The sequence below is a fragment of the Miscanthus floridulus genome, chromosome 4 (assembly GCF_019320115.1).
Source record: "Miscanthus floridulus cultivar M001 chromosome 4, ASM1932011v1, whole genome shotgun sequence".
Lineage (NCBI taxonomy): Eukaryota > Viridiplantae > Streptophyta > Magnoliopsida > Poales > Poaceae > Miscanthus > Miscanthus floridulus.
This window is the reverse complement of record NC_089583.1, coordinates 48,892,453-48,916,209: the sequence shown is the minus strand read 5'-3', so window position 1 is coordinate 48,916,209 and position 23,757 is coordinate 48,892,453. Positions and strand designations below refer to the sequence as shown.

At 44.9% G+C, this 23,757-nt stretch overlaps 3 protein-coding genes across 3 annotated transcripts; 1 reads left to right on the top strand and 2 right to left on the bottom strand.

The window, feature by feature from the left end:
* Window positions 1-8,005: 8,005 nt before the first annotated feature.
* LOC136549686 (phragmoplastin DRP1E-like) lies at window positions 8,006-13,177 on the top strand. The gene is made up of 15 exons (XM_066541063.1): window positions 8,006-8,320; window positions 8,758-8,821; window positions 8,952-9,059; window positions 9,350-9,451; window positions 9,784-9,834; window positions 9,932-9,993; window positions 10,293-10,383; window positions 10,461-10,525; window positions 10,678-10,872; window positions 10,949-11,068; window positions 11,163-11,233; window positions 11,667-11,892; window positions 12,150-12,200; window positions 12,313-12,702; window positions 12,836-13,177. The coding sequence occupies exons 1-15, from the start codon at window positions 8,183-8,185 to the stop codon at window positions 12,968-12,970; spliced, it is 1,869 nt and encodes a 622-aa protein (XP_066397160.1). The 5' UTR covers window positions 8,006-8,182; the 3' UTR covers window positions 12,971-13,177.
* Window positions 13,178-13,207: 30 nt separating this feature from the next.
* LOC136549688 (major pollen allergen Lol p 11-like) lies at window positions 13,208-14,002 on the bottom strand. Its single transcript, XM_066541066.1, has one exon. The coding sequence runs from the start codon at window positions 13,900-13,902 to the stop codon at window positions 13,363-13,365; it is 540 nt and encodes a 179-aa protein (XP_066397163.1). The 5' UTR covers window positions 13,903-14,002; the 3' UTR covers window positions 13,208-13,362.
* Window positions 14,003-14,117: 115 nt separating this feature from the next.
* Window positions 14,118-14,950, bottom strand: LOC136549687 (basic blue protein-like). Its single transcript, XM_066541065.1, has one exon. It carries the CDS (start codon window positions 14,935-14,937, stop codon window positions 14,263-14,265), a length of 675 nt encoding a protein of 224 aa, XP_066397162.1. The 5' UTR covers window positions 14,938-14,950; the 3' UTR covers window positions 14,118-14,262.
* Between the last annotated feature and the right edge of the window lie 8,807 nt (window positions 14,951-23,757).

Here is a 23,757-nt window from a genome sequence, read left to right as displayed (position 1 = left end):
TGGTCTTACCATCATATTTAGAGTGGTTGGACGGCTTGAACTTGTGGGGTAGTCATATTGAAGCAAGTCTACTTGCAAAACAAGGGAATCTATCGTGCGTTCTGGCTTCTTTGTATTCTAATTTGGCACCTCCTTCCTGCCAACTGTTGTCTTGGTGAGAGTAGTTCTGTAGGGATGTCTGAATGAGTGCTTTGCTTCTGATCTTCCTTGGTTGTTTGACTCGATAGTTTTGACTATGGTCCCTTCTGCTTTCCCTGTTATGACTTCCACATGGTCCAAGTCTCTCAAAAGCGTACTTCCTTTGATTTTGATCTTCCTTCCTATGAGATATTGACCTGGCAGGTAGTCTTAAGTGGGTCCTTCCATCAAGCGTCCTTAGGGCTGCTGACTAGAGGAGGTCCTGGAGCTATTCCTGTTTTTCACTAGGAAGTGATGTCGCTCCGAGTTCTTCTAGTGCTTCTCGGATCCTATTGTAGGGTGTATTCGCCGCGTGTCTTTCTTTGACTTCTTATTCTGATTTTATTCTATCGTACTCAGCCAGATCTGACTCATATTTGATCCAGGCTTCCTTGCGCTGCCTAGCACGGTGTTGGCGTCCTTGTTTCAATTTGTTTTTTTTCTTTCTCTGGCTTACTTCTGATTCTCGGTCTCACCATCATGCCCCTAGATAAAGGGTGATATGTTGGACTCAGATTCATCCAATGACCTGATGTCGGGTGCTTCTAGGGGGGACCAATGGTGATCGAGGACGTTGAACCATGAATACTTCTCATGCATGAATTGTTCTGTTATCGGCGCCGGTTTCCACACTATCAGAGCTGTTGATGATTTTAGTAGAGGCTTCAAGATCACAGATCGAGTCTCCTTCTTGGTAGGGTAGAATTGCTGTCGTCGTCATGCCGACTAGTTGGGTACTGTTGTCCTCAGGAACAGAACCTGGCTAGTGGACGATGCAGTCTTGAGATGTTATAGTTAGTACAAGACCTTCCTGAGCTCCTTTTAGTGGCATTCTAAGCACCGGATCGAGGGATCCTTCGGGCCGTGCCTGATAAGATTTTACCATGTTGTGGAGTCCAAACAGAAAAGGTTCTGACTTCTTGAAAAAACTCTAAGTATACTTTGAGTTGTATTCTTGATAGGCCGAGGCCACATTCTGGAGCCCCGCCGGAAAAGAACTCGGGTAAGACTCCATCTCGAATGTGGAGCCTGAGTTTGAGTCGGATGCACAAAGCCATGAAATCTGAGTTGGATCAGACATCACGAGCCGCGTGAATCTTCCAGTGAGTTGATCTGTCATAGTCGCCAAAAAAGAAAGGTCTTCAAGGTGATCCAAATCTTCGAGGAGACGGCTTTGGAGCTTGCCATCGTTGCTTGCCTCATAGATCCATGAACCGAAGATGAAGGTTGATCCCGTCGAGAAGATCATGTTGTCGAGGTCCATCGAGCTCTCGGATGCAAATTCACCAAAAGCCCCTACCTGGCGCGCCAGCTGTCGATGTTTCACCATCGATAGCCTACCACGGGGGTACCCGGGGCAGTTTGTTCAGGCTTCATCGTATGTAGAACTTGATGGTAAACGCAAGAGACAGTCGATTTATCCTGGTTCGGACCCTCGATCATGATCGAGTAATAGCCCTACGTCCAGTCGGCATTAGCCTTTGCGTTGGATTGATTGTAAAGTGTTTTTTCTAACTCTCTTCTGCTAGAACTCCGCCCTCCTTTATATAATCAGGAGGCCAGAGTCCTAGTCAGTTTATAATGAGAGTTCCTAGTAGGATTACAGAATAATACTACTACTAAGATTACATGGAAAGAATTCTAGTTAGACTAGATCTTCTCCCTTCCCTGTGGGGTATCCTGTGGGTCTCGTATCGACAACGAGGTTTGCTATGGTCAGACAGAGCCTCCTATACACCCTCACGGTGATCTTCTAATAGATCTGGTCTGACCTTGCTTCACAGAGCCTTTTGGTGAGGGGTTGAGCAGGACACCTAGAGATCTTACTCCTACAGCTAGGCTGCTTGATGCTATAATGAGGAGGACTTTGCTCCCTAGGATGGGTTATTGCGAGGGATTGACTCACATCCAGTTGTGGCTAGTGAACTCTCTGATACAGCAGACAGTGTTTGATATTTGGGATGTCACATAATTAGAGATGGAGGATACTCTTGTAGAGGGGTTTAGAGGTCACAGACAGTTGCCTTATGCTCACTGGATCACATTCTTGATTCACAAGACAGTTACAGTGAAGTCCCCAAAGACGATGGTCGAGTATACTGGCGCCACTACAGAGTTCCCTCCTTATAACATGACCCAAATGCTCCATCACAGCTGTGCGAGGACGCCTAACTAGCCGCGCCATCGCCTAGAGGTGCCAGAGACTGTAGCCTAGTAGGATGAGATCATTAGGGGCATAGCAGTGATAGAGGAGGAGGAGCTAGATGCTTAGTGGGAGGGTATGGTCGAGAGCGACCCTAGTGATAGTTCAGATGATGATTATCAAGCTATCCCTCAGATGCCTCCTCAATGACATGATAGTGAGGCTGATGGCTCTAGCTCAACTCCACCACAACCACCATAGACAGACCCCGCTCTCCTTGCTATTCTTGAGTGGATGAGGCAGGATCAGGCATGCTAGGCTTAGGAGACCGTAGCTACCCTTGCACAGGTTTAGGCCAGACAGGATGAGTTCCAGAGATAGCAGCAGGCCATACAGCAGCAGCAGTAGGCCATGCAACAGCAGCAACTCCTGATGCAGTAGGAATTACTTAGATTTATGCAGCATGTTGTCACTGCTATTGGGGTTGCTCCACCACCGTCTACACCTCAGCACGGCCAGCCTACCACCATGTCAGTGACTCCATCTATACAACCTAGTGGGCTTCAAAGTCAGGGACAGCCAGCTACATAGTTTGCTTCACCTATAGAGCAGGTGTCCCAGTGGTTTGCTTCGCCAGTGATAGCCCAGGGTCCTCACTTCTCACCTATTGTTACAGGCTTCACTCTGGCTTAGAGCTCCTCAGTGCTTGTGACTGACACCCTAGTATCTAGGAGTCTTGGTGCGACATTCAGCGAGCTTATAGGGCAGCCTACACCACTAGAGCTATGTGTCCCTGCTCCCACTATAGTCGCTCCAGTTACTGGGACTACAGAGACGCTCCCATCATCCATCGCATCATTAGAGCCAGCTGCTATAGTGATACCTGCCGAGTCACAGGCCACGCCAGTCCGAGAGCAGACCCAGATTGCTTCAGCTTCACTTCCAGCAACAGAGGGTTAGATAGCTCAGAGCTCTAGATCAGAGGATGATGCTACATAGTTTCATATCACTCACCGCACCTTAGCGCCTGACTCGTTTGCTCCTGCCCCATCGACCGACCCTTAGGTTTTGGTGCTTGATGCCAAAGGGGGAGAGGGATCGAGTATGTTAGATCTAGGGGGAGTGCTATATCTAGGGGGAGCTTATGATTTAGTACTTTTGGCTTTTTATGTGTGATACATTACTATGCATTCATGTTTACTTTCATGCATTGAACTACACACGTGTGATTGTGATATTTATGTGATATGTGACATGTGTGCTCTCTACTTTAATCTTTATATGTGTCATGTCACTTCATTATGCTCATTTGGTTTGCTTCCGCGTTTTACTCTGATTCAAATGAGCTTTATTTCTTGTACTCATGCTTATTTCATATCCATTGAGTACATCATGTTGGCTTGGGTCATATAAGCATGCCTAACTCTTTTGTTCTTATTGTCAAAAGCTTATATGAATCAAGCATGTTGAAAACCTCATCTCTTTTACATAATCGAGATTGTATTGTCATCAATCACCAAAAAGGGAGAGATTGAAAGCATCTAGGCCCTTAGATAGGTTTTGATGATTAATAACAATACAAGATTACTATGACTAACATATGTTTTGCAGAGGCAATTAAGATAGGTCATGGTAATGGCAATTGATTGTGCAATCATGGTTGTCATGCCTCTACGATGGAAATCATTTTGGTTTTCAAAGAATGGACGGCAAGGTTAAGGATGGACTAGTTCTAAGTGTCGTTTGGTGGTGAAGAGACACTTAGAGTAGTTTAGGACTTTGTTTTTCCTTTGGCCGTACTATTAAGGGGGGTATGGACTAGTAGCTTGACCTAGGTGAGTCTAGTGGGTTAGGTGTGGTGCATACTTGTCAAATCTAGCACTGGTAGCTTAGGAGTAGCCCTAAGATCAATTGGAGCAAACTTTATTCACATATGATTTCAAGTTAGAAGTGAATGGAGGGTCAAATGACTGACCAGACGCTGGTCTGGTTATGATCGGATGCTAAAGGGTGAGTCCGCTCAATTCATTTGATCAACTAGAGTCGTCTGGTTGCGACTGGATGCTGAGTGAAAAGTGACCGGACGCTAGGTGCCAGAGTCTGGTCAACTCCAGAGAGTTTCTAGAAAGGGAATTTCCTAATTGGACGCGTCTAGTCAGTGCTGACCGGACGCTAGTCAGGATCCGGTTACTGACCGGACGCTGAACAACAAAGTGACCGGACTCTAGGCGCCAGTGTCTGGTCAACATCAGTAAGGTTCTAGAGAGCAGTTTTCATGACCGAACATGTCCGGTTAGTGCTGACTGGACGCAGGTCAGAGTCTGGTCACAACTTAATGGCTCTATGGCAGGGATAACTGACCAGAGCATCCGATCACCTTGATCGGAGCGTCCAGTCACCACGCAGAGTGCTAACGCAACCTCCTAACGGTTCGTTTTGAATGAGGGGGTATAAATACTTCCTCTATTCATCCAAGCGAGGTCTCTTGCCCATTTGTTTAGCTGAGAAACACCCTTGAGAGTGCTAAGGAGAGCAAGAGCCTAGTGAGGTGATTGAGATTTAAGAATCCAAGATTAAGGCCTCATTAGTGCAAGGAGAGTAGCAAGTGTGCATCCACCCTTCTCATTAGGCTTGTTGTGGTCAAGTGATAGTTCGTGCTTGTTACTCTTGGTGATCGCCATCACCTAGACGACTTGGTGGTGATCGGGAGTTTGGTGATCATCCGGCGGAGCTTGTGGATGACCCAACTCAAGTTGTGAGCGGTAGTGGGTAATTCACCACGACGGATTATCGAAGAATCAGCCCATAGAGAGCACTTGATCATTGCGCGGATCAAGGGGGAGCTACACCCTTGCTGGGTGCTCCAATAAGGACTAGTGGGTGTGGCGACTCTCTGATACCTCGACAAAACATTACCGCATTCCTTCTCCTCTCTTTACTTTAAGCATTTATATTTGAGCATTTCAATTCTTGTCTTTATATTCTTAGAATTGCCATGCTAGAGTAGGATTGAAACCTAGGGTGCAAAACTTTTGTGTGGTAGATCAATAGAAACACTTTCTAGGCACAAGGGGTGAAGTGGGCTAAGTGTGGGGTTTAATTATTGCAAAGAATTTTAGAATTAGCCCAATTCACCCCCTCACTTGGGCATCTTGATCCTTTCATCTCCGAATTCTCTGAAGTGGTATGATGGGCCGTTACCTGGGCTTCCATGCAACTACAGCCAATATCACCCATTTTTCACCGCAATTTGTTACTGCTCACCGAATATTCACCGATTTCTCCTCAATCCATTAAGGCTCAGTAACTCCTACTGTACAACCATTACTCTGTTTTTTCTCCACGATTTGATTGCTCCAAGGTTTCCACTAGTGGCTCGGGGACTACGTCAATCACTATGACTTAGTTCCTCACCACACTTGGGACTTTCTTTTGTTCACTGTTGTTTCTGACCCTAGCACCATGTGACCACGCCACCTACTATCAGACTCGGGGACTAAGTAGGCACACTTCATCTTACGTTGAATGTGTTTTTCTCATTTCGGGGCTCCACCTAGGGACGGGCTGCCTGCTCGACTGGTCTTCTGCTTTTCTTCTACTTTGGACCCTAGCACCACGTGACTACGTCATCTACTGTCAGGATTGGGAACTAAGTGGGCACACTTCACCTCGCGGTGAGTGGGTTTGCTTTAATCTGGAAGACTCCGTGCCTCCTGAAGTTGAAGAAGACTATCTTCCTTTTTCGTGGTTGGACTCTAAGTGGGCACACTTGGTCCACTGTGAGGAAAGTTTCAATTTTAAACTTGAGCTCCTTACATCCTTATGGCAAGCCTTACTTGGGATACACTACTCGACGACGGTTCACAACTGCTCGGCAACGGTTCACAACTACTCGGCAACTCATCACGGTGGTCGAACCATGAGTCTGACTGCTCGGCTTTGTTCACACCTGCTCAAACAAGCTCTAGATGGCGTTGCACAACGGATACAAGGTGCTCGGGGACTAGCTATGGGGAGTACGACCCCGGATACCCACGGTAGACTACATGGGTTGCGCCCCTAGGGGTGGTCCAGCCCACAAGATAAAGCCTTGTGGGGCACGACGCTGCTCGGTGCGCCCCGCAAGACACCGGGAAGATATTCTGAATATACTACGAGATCTATTAGGATACGTCTAATCCCATGATTCCTGTAATCTGTTATTACTTTTCGATTATCTCCTAGATCTAACCGACTTGTAACCCTGCCCCCCAGACTATATAAGGTGGGCAGGGACCCCCTCAAAACACACGCAATATCATACGATAGCCAATACAATCCAACAGACCACAGGAGTAGGGTATTACGTCGCGCTGACGGTCCGAACCTGTCTAACTCTTGTGTCTCTGTTGCCTTCTTGTTCTCGATTACACGCATCTTTGCCGATCAATCTACCTTCTTGATATATTATGATGTAAAGACAAATAACAAATTACAAAAGTAATAATTTACTTGTACTAATTGGTTGTATAAGAGTGTTATCTCAAATCATCTTAAAATTCAGGCACCCCAAATATAGAAAAAAGGAAAGATAAAAGCGGTCTCTTCTTACTTCCTCAGTCATGTAATATAGGGCATTCAAGTATTCAAAAATTATACACAAATATATAAAGAGATTTAAGAGAGATAAACCGGTTTTGCATTAAATAGATGTATAAATTTGATAGTTATTATACTGTTACTTGCCATTTATTAATCAATCATTATTACTGATGCTGATTGTAGCGTCTAATTATAAAACAAAGAGGGGTAAATGTTTTCTTATATGTTCTCTTTTAATCTGCCCTGAAATCTCTACAATGCACTATATTACAAGACATAGGGAGTACATAGTCACTGCAATCATGACTTTAACTATATGTTTCACGATACTCCTGCATTTCTAATTACAATTCACTTTACTTATATCCTAAGTCAAATAGTTTTAATTGCCTTCAACACTAACATCTAAAAGATCAAATTTAATTTTTATTAAATTCTTGATAAAAATATGTTCTTATAGTGCATGTATTTGGTCTTTGAAGATATTATACAACCAACACGACTCTTATGCCATTTCATTATGATTTTAGTGGTTGAAATGGCATACACAAACAACATAACCATAATGCATGATAAGATATGTTAAACATGTTTACATTGGTTCTATGGATGCTAAGAAATAAAATGAAAGAAGAGCGACCAAGATCCAAAAACAATGAAAAAAAAAACATACAGTAGATCAGTTGGTCAGAAGCCTTTGGATAATCCATTGAATGTTTCAGAGGAAATAGTGCATAGTGTCATAGGATATTTTGCTCGAGGAAACAGTCACCTAATTATACGGTGTACACAGAGGGTTGCATGAGTTGGAAGTCACGATGAGTGAGACAGAAATATAATTTGATAGTTCATATACCTATGCAAGTTCAACAATCACCGTTGCATTTAACTTTTTTGTTTTTTTATGGGTAGCCATGGTGAAAGAATGTCCCCCTCTCCTGCCATATGGGCCAACCTGGGCTGGGCTGGGTCATCTTGGGCCGGCCTAACGAACAAAGTTGGGCCCAGCCTTGCCTCGCCCCGTTGAGATTTCAAAGCGCCGCCGTGTCGTCTTCTGAATACCGGAGGTCGTCATCGACTTGGTCGTCCTTGGAATGGCTTTGGCTTCCTTCGCTGGGGGGTTTTCTTTCTCCCGGCCGACTCTGTTTCTTCGAACCTTCTTCTTCCAGTCAGTCGTCCTTGGGTCCTTCTCCTCCTCTTCTCCACGCAACGCAACGGAACAATTCCACCCATACTAGAAAACAGGTGAATTTGGGAAAGCAAATCAAGAAGAAGAAGGTTATGGCGTCCATGGAGGGCCTGATCGGGTTGATGAACCGCATCCAGCGCGCCTGCACTGCCCTCGGAGACCACGGAGGTGGAAGCGACTTGCCCACCCTCTGGGAGTCTCTCCCAACCATCGCCGTCGTCGGAGGCCAGGTGCTGCTCGTCTCAATTTCTCTTCGGACCTCCGGTCCTCCATCCTCCCATCCAGATGCTCGCTCTTTTCGAAATTAAATATTTTTTGTGCCAAGTCAAGTAATGTTAAGTTTGTCCAAATTTCGTAGAAAAGAACAGAAATATTTATGTCGCCAAATTATCACTAGATGTATTATAAAATATATTTTCATAACTTATTTATTTGGTGTCACAGATGTTGTTATACTTTCATATAAAGTTGGTTAAACTTAATTAAACTTAAAGATAATTTGACTTTGGGTGCTTCTAAAAATTGATTTTATTTTTAGAACGGAGGGAGTATATATATGTTATTGATTGATCACTTTGTTTGAGGACAGCATGCATGATATAGCTAATAATTCTGCATGGTCCGGTTTACTGATCTACCAGCAATATTTTTTTAATCCGTGCAACAGAGTTCGGGCAAATCCTCTGTACTTGAGAGCATTGTTGGCACCGACTTTCTTCCCCGTGGATCGGGTCAGTTCAGCTTTTTGCCCTTTTCAATTTCATTCAATCCCCAACATGTTATAGTTCATCACTTAATTTCTTAAGCAAAAAATTAAGGAATGAACTTTCTCTGAGTTGTATAATAATAATATGTATACAGGAATTGTCACGCGAAGGCCTTTAGTGCTACAGCTACACCAGACAGAAAATGGATCTCAGGAGTACGCAGAGTTCTTACATAAGCCGAAAACAAGGTTTTCAGACTTTGGTGCGAACCTCACCCTAATTTTGTTTGTTTGTTTGTGTCCTCTGTCCACTATGGATCAAAATTATCACACCAGACAACTCTTTGTGACCTTCCCAATTTCTAATTCATGGAAACTTGGTAAACATCGCAACAAGATGCATATAGTGTAGGGTCCAATTTGTCAAGTTCAGGTCCCTGCTTTCCTCAGCTGGTGTATATCGCTTGTAATGTGTTCCTTGTGATGATATATAAGTAGAATTCTCAAAATTTAACGAGCACACAAATTATAGTTTCTCTTTACTATGGTGCAGCCCTTGTTCGCCAAGAAATTGCCGATGAGACGGATAGACTGACTGGAAAAACTAAGCAAATATCTCCTGTCCCTATTCATCTCAGCATCTACTCGCCCAAGGGTAAATCTATTTACTTTTGACCAATTCCTTCAATCTTCAGTGTGTATCATGCCATATGTCACATGGCAAATAGTTTTCAATGTTGCAAGTCAGAAATGAATGATTGTATAAAAATGTTTGTAGTAGATTAAGATGCTCCAAACCACATATCATTCATGCAAAAGCATTATCGTTGTCCAGATTTCTAACCTGTTGTAGCTTTATCCAACTCATGCATACTGTATCGTTATGTACAGTTGTTGAAGCGTGTCTGTTTTAATTAGCTCTTCAACTTCCAACTGTTGTTTCCGTTTCACTTTGGCTTATAACAGTTTGAAATGTCTTTTTTTCAGTTGTGAACTTAACGTTGATTGATCTTCCGGGGTTGACAAAAGTTGCTGTAGGTATGCTGTTGTTCTATTTATTTAAAAGGAAAAGAACCTTTTCATTTGGTATTAGTGTTAGCCTCACCTCTGGCAACTTGTTCATTTGCTAATACAGAGGGACAGTCTGAAAGTATTGTGGAAGATATAGAGAATATGGTTCGCTCATATGTTGATAAGGTAACAAATTAACTCAATAATATTCTATTTTAACTATTATATCTTCACACTGAGCCCTTTGTTCTTGTATTACCTGCAGCATGGTTCCATTAATCTGTAATCTGTTTTTTTGGTTCCTGTAACTATTCGCATCATGTATCTTATACATATCAAACTTAAGCATCTATCACTGATTCCATATGCATGGTCAACCACCTGCTGATATAACAATATACTTGGCTGTGTGGGGGCATTCTTTTAGTTTTCACCTGGTAGTCATTTATCCAGGTGAGAATAAGCTTTTTATACACGTTTTGCAGCCCAACTGTATTATTTTGGCTATATCTCCAGCAAACCAGGATATTGCAACTTCTGATGCAATTAAGCTCTCAAAAGAAGTTGATCCAACAGGTACTAGAATTTAGTGCACATAGGTACTTCCATATGTTCTCCATACAATGAATATTTAAAAGTTTCTACATGATAAGGTGAAAGGACGTTTGGTGTGTTGACAAAGCTGGACCTAATGGACAAAGGAACAAATGCTCTCGATGTAAGATTGATCTTGTCTGTCTTCTCCGACTTGAATTTCGCCTACTAAAAGATATCAAGTTGCTTATTTGTTTATATTGTGGATTTCTGACATCTGTAAGGTTAATGATTGATCGCCGATCTACCTTGAATGTTCTTGTTTCCCCCTCTTAGGTTCTTGAGGGAAGAGCCTATCGGCTGCAGAATCCTTGGGTTGGAATCGTCAACCGCTCGCAAGCAGATATTAATAGGAAGGTTGACATGATTTCAGCGAGGGAAAAAGAAAGGGAATATTTTGAAACCAGTCCTGACTATGCTCATTTAGCAAGTAGGATGGGTTCCGAGTATCTTGCTAAGCTTCTTTCTCAGGTAACTTCAAAGCTTGTTTCTTGGATTTATATCCAAACAAAACAGCATATTCAGTAATCTTATTACAACATTTCAGCATCTTGAATCTGTTATCAAAGCACGCATTCCTAGTATCACAGCGACAATCAACAAAACTATAGATGAACTTGAATCGGAGCTGGACATCATTGGGAAAGGTGTGGCTGCTGATCCAGGGGTTAGTCAGTTATATCATATTTAGACAATCAAAATAATCACGAGTGTATTTTCTCTTATCAATTTTGTGATAACTCTTTCCATAAATATCCCAGGCTCAACTGTACACCATATTGGACCTCTGCCGTGCTTTTGACCGTGTTTTCAAGGAACATCTTGATGGAGGGTTGGCATCATCCTTCTTTCGCATCTTGTATTTGTTTCTCTTATTACATAGCTTGGAGGATTTACTTAAGAAAGCCTTTTATTCATTTTTAAATTGTCAAGGAGCACACCATCTAATATCTTCTTACTCATTATTTCATTTGCATGTTCAGTTCTTGGACTAAGTTTTATGACTCCATGTATCCGTACTTTTTTTTTCTTGCGTTCCTTCAGGATTCTCACACTATCTTCTACGGTCAACATTTTTGAAAAATAAGTTCTCAAACATGCAGTTTCCTTATAAGCATTGCTAAGATCGTGTGATGTGAAGCATTTCTTCTATGTATGAAGTTTATGCTAACAATTCATCTTGCAATGTCTTTGTGGACTCGTATGCATCCATTGTGTTCTTATAGGTTTATTCTGTTTCATGAACTCTTGGTTGCCTAACTCAGGAGGTCAGGTGGAGATAGAATATATGGCGTGTTTGATCATAAGCTCCCTGCTGCTTTTAAGAAGCTTCCCTTTGACCGCTATCTGTCGGTGCAAAACGTGAAGAAGGTGGTTTCAGAAGCAGATGGCTACCAGCCCCATCTTATCGCCCCTGAACAAGGATACCGCCGGCTTATTGAAAAAGGCATTACCTATTTCAGAGGACCAGCTGAAGCCACGGTTGATGCGGTAAACTGACTACTCTCCATGGCTTGTCCTGCTATTTTTTGTGTTATAATCTTCCACTAAATGATCAACTGATGATGATATACGCTGGTCTTCAATTAGTGATGCAGCGTATGCATATATATTATTTTGCTTCTCTACTACAGTAGTATTCTGCATTGACATGGTACAAATGCCTGCATTCCATGTTTGGTAAAGCATCTAAGCTTCCCATTATCGGTAAGATAGTGTCAAAGTTGTCTGACAAATTTATGTTGCAGGTCCACGTTGTTCTAAAAGACTTGGTCAGGAAATCCATAGGGGAGACAGAGGTGGCTTCCTTTTTCCACTACTCTCGGTGCTTTATCAGCTTAGCATTATACGACAAACATCTCATGTTAAAAACATGAGATTGACATGGTATACATGTTTTGCGGATTTCAGCAACTGAGAAGATTCCCGACTCTCCAAGCTGCGATTGCGACCGCTGCGAATGAAGCCCTGGAACGATTTCGGGAGGATGGGCGCAGCACCGCACTTCGTCTAGTGGACATGGAGGCTGCATACGTGACGGTGGAATTCTTCCGGAAGCTCCCTCAGGATCCTGCGGCTGATCCTAGTAGTAAGGTTGGAACTAAACCTCCAGTGGAGCCGTCGCCGGACCGTTATGGTGATGGGCACTTCAGGAATATTGCCTCCAACGTGTCCCAGTACATTCGGATCGTTGGAGACGAACTCTTGCAGAAGATCCCCAAGGCAGCTGTCCACTGCCAAGTTCGCGAGGCGAAGAGATCTCTGCTCAACCATTTCTACGTGCAGATCGGGAAGAAAGAGGTAGGCAATTGTCATGAATTGTTGGTCTCTGTCTCGTCTGGGTACATACATTATCATAAATTGTTGGTTACTGAATTCACTAGATCAATAATGTCGTTGCTTGCTTTGATGGGATCCGGCCGTATCGGAGCAGGGTGGGGAGTTTGGGCATATGCTGGATGAGGACCCGGCAATGATGGAGCGCCGGCAGCAATGCTTGAAGAGGCTGGAGCTGTACAAATCTGCCAGGGGTGAGGTCGACTCTGTGGCATGGAGCAGCAGCAGATAAGTGATACAGAGGAATGGAATTGGGCATATTTTGGGGGGCTTTTAGCAGCGCTACTTAGCTTTTATATACGTACTACACATATAGTCACGATCTAGCTGCTAGCAATACACGACATACACGTATGTAATAGTAGTACTTTATTAGTAGGGATATTCTTGTTGTGTATATATGACTATATAATATATATATTATTATGGTATATTACTCTATCGGGGTCACAGAGACAGGAACAGGACATGGTTAAATTTCTCGTGCTAGCTGATGGAGATTACTCGTAATGTTCATTAAATAAAAATAAACATATGCAATCAAATGGCAAGAGCCGCATGCAATGAAGCAGGAAGGAATGGATTAATCGCAACTACTAACACCGATCGAGTGAGTCCGTGAGGTCAGTAGCTAGGCCCGGAGCCGAGCCCGTAGCTGTTGAGTATCTGGCCGCAGTTGGGGAGCGGCTGATTCTTGAGGAACCCCAGCGGGTTGGCGCGGCGCACGGTGGTGGCGAGCCCGGCCCCGGCGTCCGTGAGCAGCTCCACCTGCGCGCGGTCGCGGCCCACCTCCTTCTCGGCGCACCCGGGCACGGGGCTGCTGACCAGCACCACCGAGCACACCTCCTCGGCGCCGCGGTTGTCCACCAGCTCGATGCGGTACCGCCCCGCCGCGTCCGTGGTGCCCTCCGCCGACCGCTCCACCGCGCCGCTCGCGCTCATGTAGTGCCGGCACTCCAGACGCACCTTGGCGCCCGCGATCGGCGTCGTCGCGTTCGTCTCGAACCCCGCCCGGCACGTGTCGCAGTACACCGAGCCGTCCACGAAGAAGTCGTCGTCTCGCACCGCGGCCACCACCAGGCCACCGCCGCTGGCTGCCGCCGCCGCCGTCACCACCACCGCGGCGAACAGCACCTCCCTTATGCACCGTCGTCGTCCCATCATCAACACCTCCGTTGTTAGTTATCGATTGATCGACAGCGAGGTGCGATCGTCGCTGTCGAAACAATATATGTAGCAGTGGTAGTGGTAGCAAGCAGAGACGAACGTTCGGTGCAGAGCAATTGTAGTAGCTTGGCTAAGAATGGCAGAGGCCGTCCGTCCGTCAATATGTCGTGATTTATAGTAGACCAAAACATAAATTCTGACCATCCGAAGAATAAAGATAAATGTAGTATGTATATATGCTGGCACTGCCTCATCTCTCTACGTACATACATGTATGTCGTGCGAACTCAAAAGAATACAATACACCGTATATAATGCGCAATGAAAACTAAATATACGCAGCAAGCAACAGAGTATCTAATAAGCCATGAGGCCGGCGGCGATCATGACGGCGGCGAGGGCGCCGAAACCGGTGACCTTGGTAGCGGCGGAAGAGGGCGTGGACGTGGGCGGGGGAGAGTTGGTGGCGGGAGCACCGGCGGGGGCGAGGGAGTTGGCGCTGGGCACGACGTCGATCTGGATCTTCATGCCTCCGGTGCAGTGGCCAGAGAAGCCGCAGATGAAGTAGCGGGTGCCCGGGGAGGCGAGGGCGATGGCGTCGTTGCCGGAGTTGTGGGTGGCGATGGGACGCGCGTTGGAACAGGAGTCGTAGTCCGCCTTGCTCACCTCCACCACGTCGTGCGCCTGGGGCGAGTACTTGAACACGATCTGGTCACCCGGGTGGAACCTCTTGGAGGACACCCAGGTGCCGTAGTTGGTGCGCAGGTCCCAGGACCCGCCCGGCTCGCCCACGTTATAGGTCGCGGCCGACGCCATGCCCAGCAGCACGGCTGCTGCCATCACGGCCACGAGCGCAAGCCTGCTTGTTGCCATGTCGTCTGCTGGAAGGGGAGATACTGAAGCAGAGGAGGAGACTATTGCCAAGCTTCTTGGAGCTAGAGGTTGCTTAATTATCTTGTGTGCTGATGAATGGATGATGGTTTGATCCTTTGGGTTGGATTTGGGCGCATATATAGATAGCATAGCATGCATGTCTATATGTGATCCATGCGACAGCGCGGTAGGTGGCAGATACATGTACGTTAGGCAGGGAAATGCCGTTGTGAAAAGGTATACGTACGTACCGTCAGACATCAGAGAGTCAGAGCATAGTTTCCGTCGTGGACTACTGTTGTGCATTTTTGGTGATATAAAAGTTGCGACCACACCAGTATACTTGGTCCGGAGTTAATAAAAAAGAGTGTGCACTTGTCCGAGTCAAAAATAGACGTATATATGTCACCAAGACGGGCAGATGTTGTTTCAAGTTTCAACGCGGCGAATCGGCAGCTAGCCAGGGTGGTTGGCGTGCTGACCTTTTCACCCGCGCCTTTGCCCCGTCGTATCTCCAGGCCCCATTCAAGATCGGGTCAGTTTCACACTGATACGCTGCTCTCGACTTCAATGCTACCTACTCCAACTCCAATCCCGTGTTGAACATGTCATCCATACATTTTACAGGTTCCGTTTTACATTTGAGTATAAAAAAAACAGCCTACGGTATATCCCTGCAGGAAATAAATAAGAACGTATCCGTGACACGTGTTTCATTAAAAAGAATGTAAAGAAATCGAGGATGCATAGATTCGAAATCGACAGAGTTCACCGGTTAAATTGAAGAAAAAAAGAGAGAAAACAAGGAATCCTGACATGACTGATCCGGCTCAGCCAAATGATCGTTGATGCAAAAACATCCGGAAGAGAAACAAAGAATACAGGCCGATTAGTAGGGCAATCTCTACTCAAGTTCCAGCAAAGAAGAATTCGGTGAAAATGTTAGAGAGAGAGAAATGGACATTGAGTTTTTTTTGGATTTAATTGGATTTGACCTATTTTTAGTTTAATTAAAATCAAATAAATCTTAAAATCGATATTAAATGCTAGGTACATTAAAATTCGATTAAATGTTGACTCAACTCAAACAAGTGGTTCGTGTGTACACCAGTTGTGAAATTGAAGAGAGGTACCACATGTTGTGATGCACGGTGGGCATTGTCTTGCCACTTGGGCCGTTTGATGGAGCCATCAAATAAGCAGTTATTTGGAAGAAATCACTTCAGAGTTTTGTCGCCTTACTATGAAGTTTACTCCATCTCAACGGTAACGTCACCGACGTTCCACTGGCAGTGTTGCGCATGCAAGCTTCGCCGAGGAGACTACGCCTATGTGCGGGGTAACTCAGTTAGGGTGGCATTGGCGTGCGTGCAAGCTCTACTATGGCGCGGAGGACGCACATGCAAGCTAGGCTTAGGAGGAAGAAGGGGAGCCCTATTGTTGGTACTTCGCTTGTCGTACTAACACCACGTTGCGCTGTTCATCGAGTCGATCGAGTGAATCTTGCAATGCCTCTTTAGCCATCTCTTTATTATAGGCCCGCACTCGAGGGGACCCATAGTCGAGCTCGGTTAGAAGAAGGGAGCGAAGCTGTAACAGAACCGACCAATTATACAAGATTAAGTAAGGAAATCTTCCGCCGAAGCAGGTAATTTAGCAAACTTAAGCCCATATAACCCGGTAGTCCGTGAAATGTCACACCCAATTTTAAGGATAAAATTGAATGCACAAAACTCGTGTGTGCCCAGGAATCAATCACACACACAAGCTGACAAATTACAATAGTATCATCACGGTGTCTCATACATCAGAGTTATAATAAAACTTAGTCTTATACGTCACAGCGGAATAATAAAAATATAGAAAATCTCTCGTGGCCGACATCACAGGGAAGGTCAACTGGTTGACCACAAGCCTAATAATCCTCCGGGAAATCCTCATACCCGTTGTCATCTGTTACCCATCCGGGATTTTTATCCAAGTAAAGAAAATAAACAAGTGTAAGTACATTCCGTACTTAGCAAGCTAACTTGGGGTTATGAAGCTCAAAAAGTTGACACTGGTTTACTGCAGTTAGCACTTTTAGTAAGTCAAAATTTTATTATCAAGGATTATCAAGTTATGCTTAAGCTCCCTTTTCAACTCACATAATCATATATCAGAACCGATTGAATCATGAAACATCATCATAATATCATCATAGTCATCATGTATGAACAACATTATAAGTAGCCATTTATTCTGTGAGTTTTCCGGGCCGCTCGTATCCGTGAGCACGGCTGTTATAACAGTTTGTTACCCTCTGCAGAGGTGGTGCACATTCACCGCGAGTCGTGATCCCCATATGCCCGGGTTAATTACTCCCATGTCACTACCAAGGTGAATGGGCAGGGTACACTATGAAGCCATTTCATAGGTTTCCCTAACAAGTTAGGGCCGCTAGGTTTCCTTGGCAGGCAGATGTAGGAACCCCCCTTTCCTATGGCACACATCCATCGCGGCTATACTCATAGGAACAGAGGCAGCCCTATACCCAAAGTGGCAAGCCCCATTTACGCCAAAAAGGTAACCACTAACTAGTTAGGAAAGATCCTATTACTGAGCTAAAGTCAGAGCCATATGACTCTCCCGGTTGCACTGTCAGTCCTAGCTTTTGCCGACAGATAAGTCCTTATGGAGGGCCGGGAGCAACATGAACAAAGGTCAATTGCACTTTCGCCCTATGGAACAGTTATTATAAATCATGTTACTCACTTTGTTCCATAGTATCATTCATCAACATGTATATCAATTACAGTTAGAGCACTAGCAATCTACCCATATGCATTTATCCCATAGGAGACAAGGAACAGAATAACAATCACTAGGATGTCCTTACGGGTATCAAAATTAGACACATGCACATGAGTAATTGATTAAAGTGAAATAGGACATCAAGGAAGGCCCATGTTATACTTGCCTTGGTTCACAAACTCGTGCTGTTCCTGCTGGTCGTCGAAGAGTTCTTGGTCTCCAACGTTTTCCTCACCGTCTGAACGCGACCAACACGGCAACATACAACATTCCAAAAGCATTCATGCAAAGCAAACATTCCTATCATTAGAACAGTACACCAACAGTATTGAAATTAGGATAAAATGTCTGTAAAACTAACCTACGTTTCGCTACGATCACATCAACGCGAAGTTCACGAAAAACGGAGCTAAAATGCGAAAGTTATGATTAAAATGGGTTTTCCTATTGCCCTATATTTAATTAATTCTAATCATGAAATTAAAAAGTTCCAAACTTGACTAACAGTAGCTCCAACATGTAGCTTATGAAATTATGAAGCTAACGCGATTTGAATGGATCAATTCGGAGTTAAAACGACAATTCTATAAGCAAAACAGTTCGAATGGCATTTCTGTAAATACTGAAAGCGTACTTTAGACTAAACCAGTGAACTATACGCTTTCAAAACGAGAATGCGTACTCGAGGAAATACGCTAAGGACGGCGGGTTCTATTACGCGAAAATAGGAGGGCTCTTTAGCAATTTGACCCACAAAGGGGTATCGGCCAACGATGGCCGTCGGATTAGAAATGGATGGTCAGCAACGGATCTGGGGGAAGAGAAGAAATCCGGCCAAGCACAGTAACTCCGGCGGCGGCGCTCCATTGCCGGCGACAAGAAACACGTCGGCGAGCTCGGTTCGGTGGCTATGGGCCACGGTTCGAAGAACCGAGGGCACCGAGAGTTAGCTGGGGAGAAGGGGTACTCGCCCAGGCCATCACGACGGCTGGAGGAGTGAGCCAAGGCGGCGGACGCCATGGCCGGCGGCCAAAGCTCACGGACGCTTGCGAATAGGGCCCCAAACGGCCACGAAATACCAAATTGAAAGCATAGGGGGAAGGAGGGAAGCATGGCGGAGCTCACCGCGACTTCAAACGGGGACGAGCGTGACTCGGGGACGGCGTTCCACGGACGGCGAGGATGGTGGTCGGCGGGGCTCTTCCGTGCGGCGGTTGCGGCCTTCCTCGGTGCTTGGCAAGCGCGAAAACGAGAACGGGGGGCAGCAGGGGGCGCGTGGGGGCTCGGCTGCTTCTAGTAGAGGCAGGGGAGCGGGTGCGCTCCCACGACGCGAGGATCGTGCGCGGAACGATTGCGGCATGGACTCGGGCGTAGGCGCGGGACGTGCGGAGGTGGGGGAAGGCTCTGATGGCCAGGGCCAAGCGGTCAGCGGCTGGGCGCGGGGCAAAGGCACGCGGCGACGGCAGTTGCCCGAGCTGGGCTGGCGGGGCTGACGCGGCAGTTGTTGGGCCGGCGCGGAGCGCACGGCTGGGCTGGCGCGGTTGGGCTGCTGGCGCGTAGCTGGGCCGAGCGGGAAAAGGGGAGGCGAGCTGGGCTGGGGCTGGTGCTGGGCCGCGGAAAGAAAGGCCTGCGGGCCGAAACTGAGGAAGGGAGGGAATGGAAGGAAATTTCCTTTTTCTTTTTATAAATAAAATTTTCAAACTCATTTTCAAAAGGTTTTTAAAATCTTTTAGCATTTGAACAAAACCACCCGTCACAGAAATAAATATGCAATAGCATGAATGCATCAACATGTTTCTATTCTTGTATTTTCTTTTAATTTCATAAAAGAAATATTTTTTCCTAATTTGAATTGCACATATAATTGCATATTTAAATCAAATTTACTATTTTAAAAAGAATTCAAATTTTAGGGTGTTACAATTCTACCCCCCTTAAGATGAATCTCGACCTCGAGATTCGGGTGATTGCTTACTCAAACAGTTGGGGATAAGTCTTTCTCAGATCTTCTTCTCTTTCCCAAGTAGCCTCATCCTCTGTATAACGATTCTACTGTACCTTGCACATCTTTACTGTTCGGCTTCTCGTAACTCTTTCAGCAGTTTCCAAGATCTTTATCGGATACTCTTCATAAGTAAGATCTTCCTTGACAACAAGTTCTTCCAAAGGAATTTGTTCTTCAGGTACCCTCAGACACTTTTTCAACTGGGAAACATGGAACACGTCGTGCACACCGAACAAGCTCTCAGGCAATTCCAACTGATAAGCTACTTCTCCACGTCTCTCTAGGATCTTAAAAGGTCCTATATACCTTGGGGCTAACTTTCCCTTCATATTGAATCTTCTCACACTTCTCATTGGTGACACTTTCAGGTACACATAATCACCAATCTCAAAAGTCAGCTCTCTTCTGCGAGTATCAGCGTAACTCTTCTGTCGAGACTGAGCTACTCTCAAATTGTCTCTAATCATTCTCACTTGTTCTTCTGCGTCTCTAAGGACATCGGGACCAAACACTTGGGTTTCTCCAGTCTGATTCCAGAACAAAGGCGTTCTACACTTACGTCCATACAACGCCTCAAAAGGTGCCATCTTGAGGCTCTTTTGATAACTGTTGTTGTATGAGAACTCTGCGTAAGGCAGACTCTTATCCCAACTATCACCATACTGAAGTGCACAGGCTCTCAACATATCTTCCAAAATCTGGTTGATCCTTTCCGTCTGTCCATCAGTTTGCGGGTGGTAAGCAGAACTGAAATTCAACTTTGTTCACAAAGATCTATGTACTTTATGCCAGAATTGTGATGTAAATTGGGTGCCTCTATCCGACACAATTTTCTTGGGAACACCATGTAAGCACACTATTCATTCCATGTATAACTCTGCTAACCTTGCACCATTATAAGTAGTCTTGACTGGTAAAAAGTGAGCGACCTTGGTGAGTCGATCCACTATTACCCATATTGAATCATAACCTCTTCGAGTGCGGGGTAATCCTACAATAAAATCCATGCCAACTTCTTCCCATTTCCATTCAGGGATCTTCATTGGTTGTAGTAACCCTGCAGGTCTTTGATGCTCAGCTTTCACTCTTTGACAAGTATCACACAAAGCCACATATTCTGCCACATCTCTCTTCAAACCATACCACCAATACTTTTCTTTGAGATCCAAGTACATCTTGATACTTCCGGGATGTATAGAATAAGCAGACTCATGGGCCTCTTGCAGAATTACATCTCGGATAGCTTTCACTTCCGGTACACATATCCTTTTCCCGAACCAAAGAGTTCCATTCTCATCCATTCTGAATCCGGGTGCCTTTCCAAGCCCTATGTTCTCTGCTATCACTTTAAGTTTTTCATCCTCCAATTGTCCTTTGCGTATCTCTTGTTCCAATGTAGGCTCTAGCACCAATTCCATGGCATTAGTGACGAGGCTCAAGTTGAGATACTCCATTTCAGCACACAACTCTGCTGACATAGATGTTGTCTGAATTCCATTGGCATAGCTCCTTCTGCTAAGTGCATCAGCTACGACGTTTGCCTTTCCCGGGTGATAATGCACTTCCAAATCATAGTCTTTGATCAATTCCAACCAATGACGTTGTCTTAAATTCAGATCTGATTGGGTAAAGATATACTTCAAACTCTTATGATCAGTATAGATATCACTCTTATGTCCAATCAGATAATGTCTCCAGATCTTTAAAGCATGAACCACAGCTGCCAATTCCAAGTCATAAGTAGGATAATTCAACTCATGCTTCCTTAGTTGTCTAGATGCATATGCAACCACTCTTCCTTCTTGCATAAGCACACATCCAAGACCCAAACGGGATGCATCACAATATATAGAGAAGTTCTTGTTTAAATCGGGCAAAATTAATACTGGAGCTGTAGTTAATCTCTTCTTTAGCTCTTCAAAGTTTGCCTGGCATTTATCCGACCATACATACTTAGCATTCTTTTCCAACAAAGCTGTCATAGGCTTGGCTAGCTTGGAAAAGCCTTCAATGAACCTTTGGTAATAACCAGCCAATCCCAAAAAGCTACGAATCTCACTTACAGTAGTTGGTGGTTTCCAATTCAGTACATCTTGCACTTTGCCTGGATCCACTGCTATCCCACCATTGGAGACAACGTGTCCCAGAAAAGAGACTTCCTTTAACCAAAACTCACACTTGCTTCGCTTAGCGTACAACTTATGCGCTCTAAGCTTTTGCAAGACCATCCTTATGTGTTCCACATGTTCTTCTTTAGTCTTGGAGAATATTAGTATGTCATCTATGAATACTACCACAAATTTATCCAGAAACTCCATGAACACCTTATTCATCAAATACATGAAGTATGCAGGTGCATTGGTCAATCCAAAAGACATAACAGTGTACTCATATAATCCATACCGTGTAGTGAATGTTGTCTTGGGTATATCCGAGTTCCAAATCTTAAGCTGATGATAACTAGACCGAAGATCAATCTTGGAGAACACATGAGCTCCTCTCAACTGATCAAACAAATCATCTATCCTAGGCAAAGGGTATTTATTCTTGATGGTAACCACATCAAGTGAGCGGTAATCCACACACATCCGTTGACTACCATCCTTCTTATCCACAAAGATCATAGGTGCCCCCCACGGGGAAGAACTGGGGCGTATGAAACCTTTTTCTTGCAACTCTTTTAGTTGTTTCTTAAGCTCTTCTAATTCATTAACTCCCATTCTATATGGACGTTTAGCTATTGGTGTAGTTCCAGGTAATAATTCAATAATGAATTCAATGTCTCGGTCAGGTGGCATACCTAGCAAGTCATCGGGGAAGACATCCGAGAATTCCTCCACGACACGATCTTGTTCATTGACTTCACCATCTAGCTGATTCACTGTGGCTATAGGCTGAGCTTGCACTACTACTTCTACACAGATTCTATCCCCATTGAGTGATGTCACAACCATAGATTTCTCCTGACACTGAATCACTGCCCGATGTTGTTTCATCTAATCCATTCCTAGGATAAGGTCAATTCCCACTGTTCTCAACACAATAGGCTTCACCTTGAAGTCTACCCCCCTTAAGGAAATGCTAGTTGAGGGGCTCCAATAAGAAGCGGGCATACTACCCCTCGGGGAATTCACTAATATTGGGTTATTCAAGGCACACAAAGGTACGCTATGCATTCTAACAAAAGCTTGGGAGATAAAAGAATGCGAAGCACCAGAATCAAAAAGTACGGTAGCAGAAACAGAGTTGACACTGAACATACCCAACATGACCTCAGATGTCTCCTGAGCTGCATCAGATGACACATAGTTCACCTTCGTTGTGAGAGGTGGTCAGGCGTTGAACTTCTGATTGTTGGCTTGGTTCTGAGGTGCTTGTTGGTTCTGCTTCTTAGGACATTGATGAGCATAGTGCCCTACTTCTCCACATCGGTAACAGGCATTGGGATTGTTGGGTGCACCACTCTTCATAGGAGCATTGTTAGGCACTCCCTGGCGTGTTGCAGGATTGCTAGTCTGTTGTGGGGGACGCTGATTTCCAAACTATTGCTGATACTGAGGGCGTTGCTGGAACTAGTTCCGCTGAGGATACTGACCACGGTTTCCCTGATGAGTTGGTCCTTGATTCCTCTGCTGGAAACCTTGCTGGGGATACGCACATGGGCGAGTGTTGCTTCCAGAAGCTTGCCCTTGGAGCCTTCTCTTCTTAGCTTCCATCTCCTTGCGCTTATCATCAATCATGATTGCGCGATTCACCAAAGACTGGAAGTTAGGATAAGTATTAGACATCAGCTAGAGCTGTAGTCCATCATAGAGTCCCTTGAGAAAACGGCGTTGCTTATCCTTGTCCTCTGCCACATCATTAGGAGCGTAGCGAGATAGTTGTGTGAACTTGTCCCGATATTCCGCCACAGTCATTGATCCTTGCTTGAGAGATCTGAATTCTTCCTGCTTCAGTTCCACTAGTCCATCAGGAATATGGTATGATTGGAAACTATCCTTAAATTCCTACCAAGTGATATTAGGAGTATTGTTGGGATGTCCAAACTGGAATGATTCCCACCAATCCTGAGCAGCTCCTTGGAGTTGCCCAGAAGCGTACAACACCTTCTCCAGGTCGTTGCATTGTGCTATGTTCAGTTGTTTCTCCACAGCACGCAACCAATCATCGGCCTCCATAGG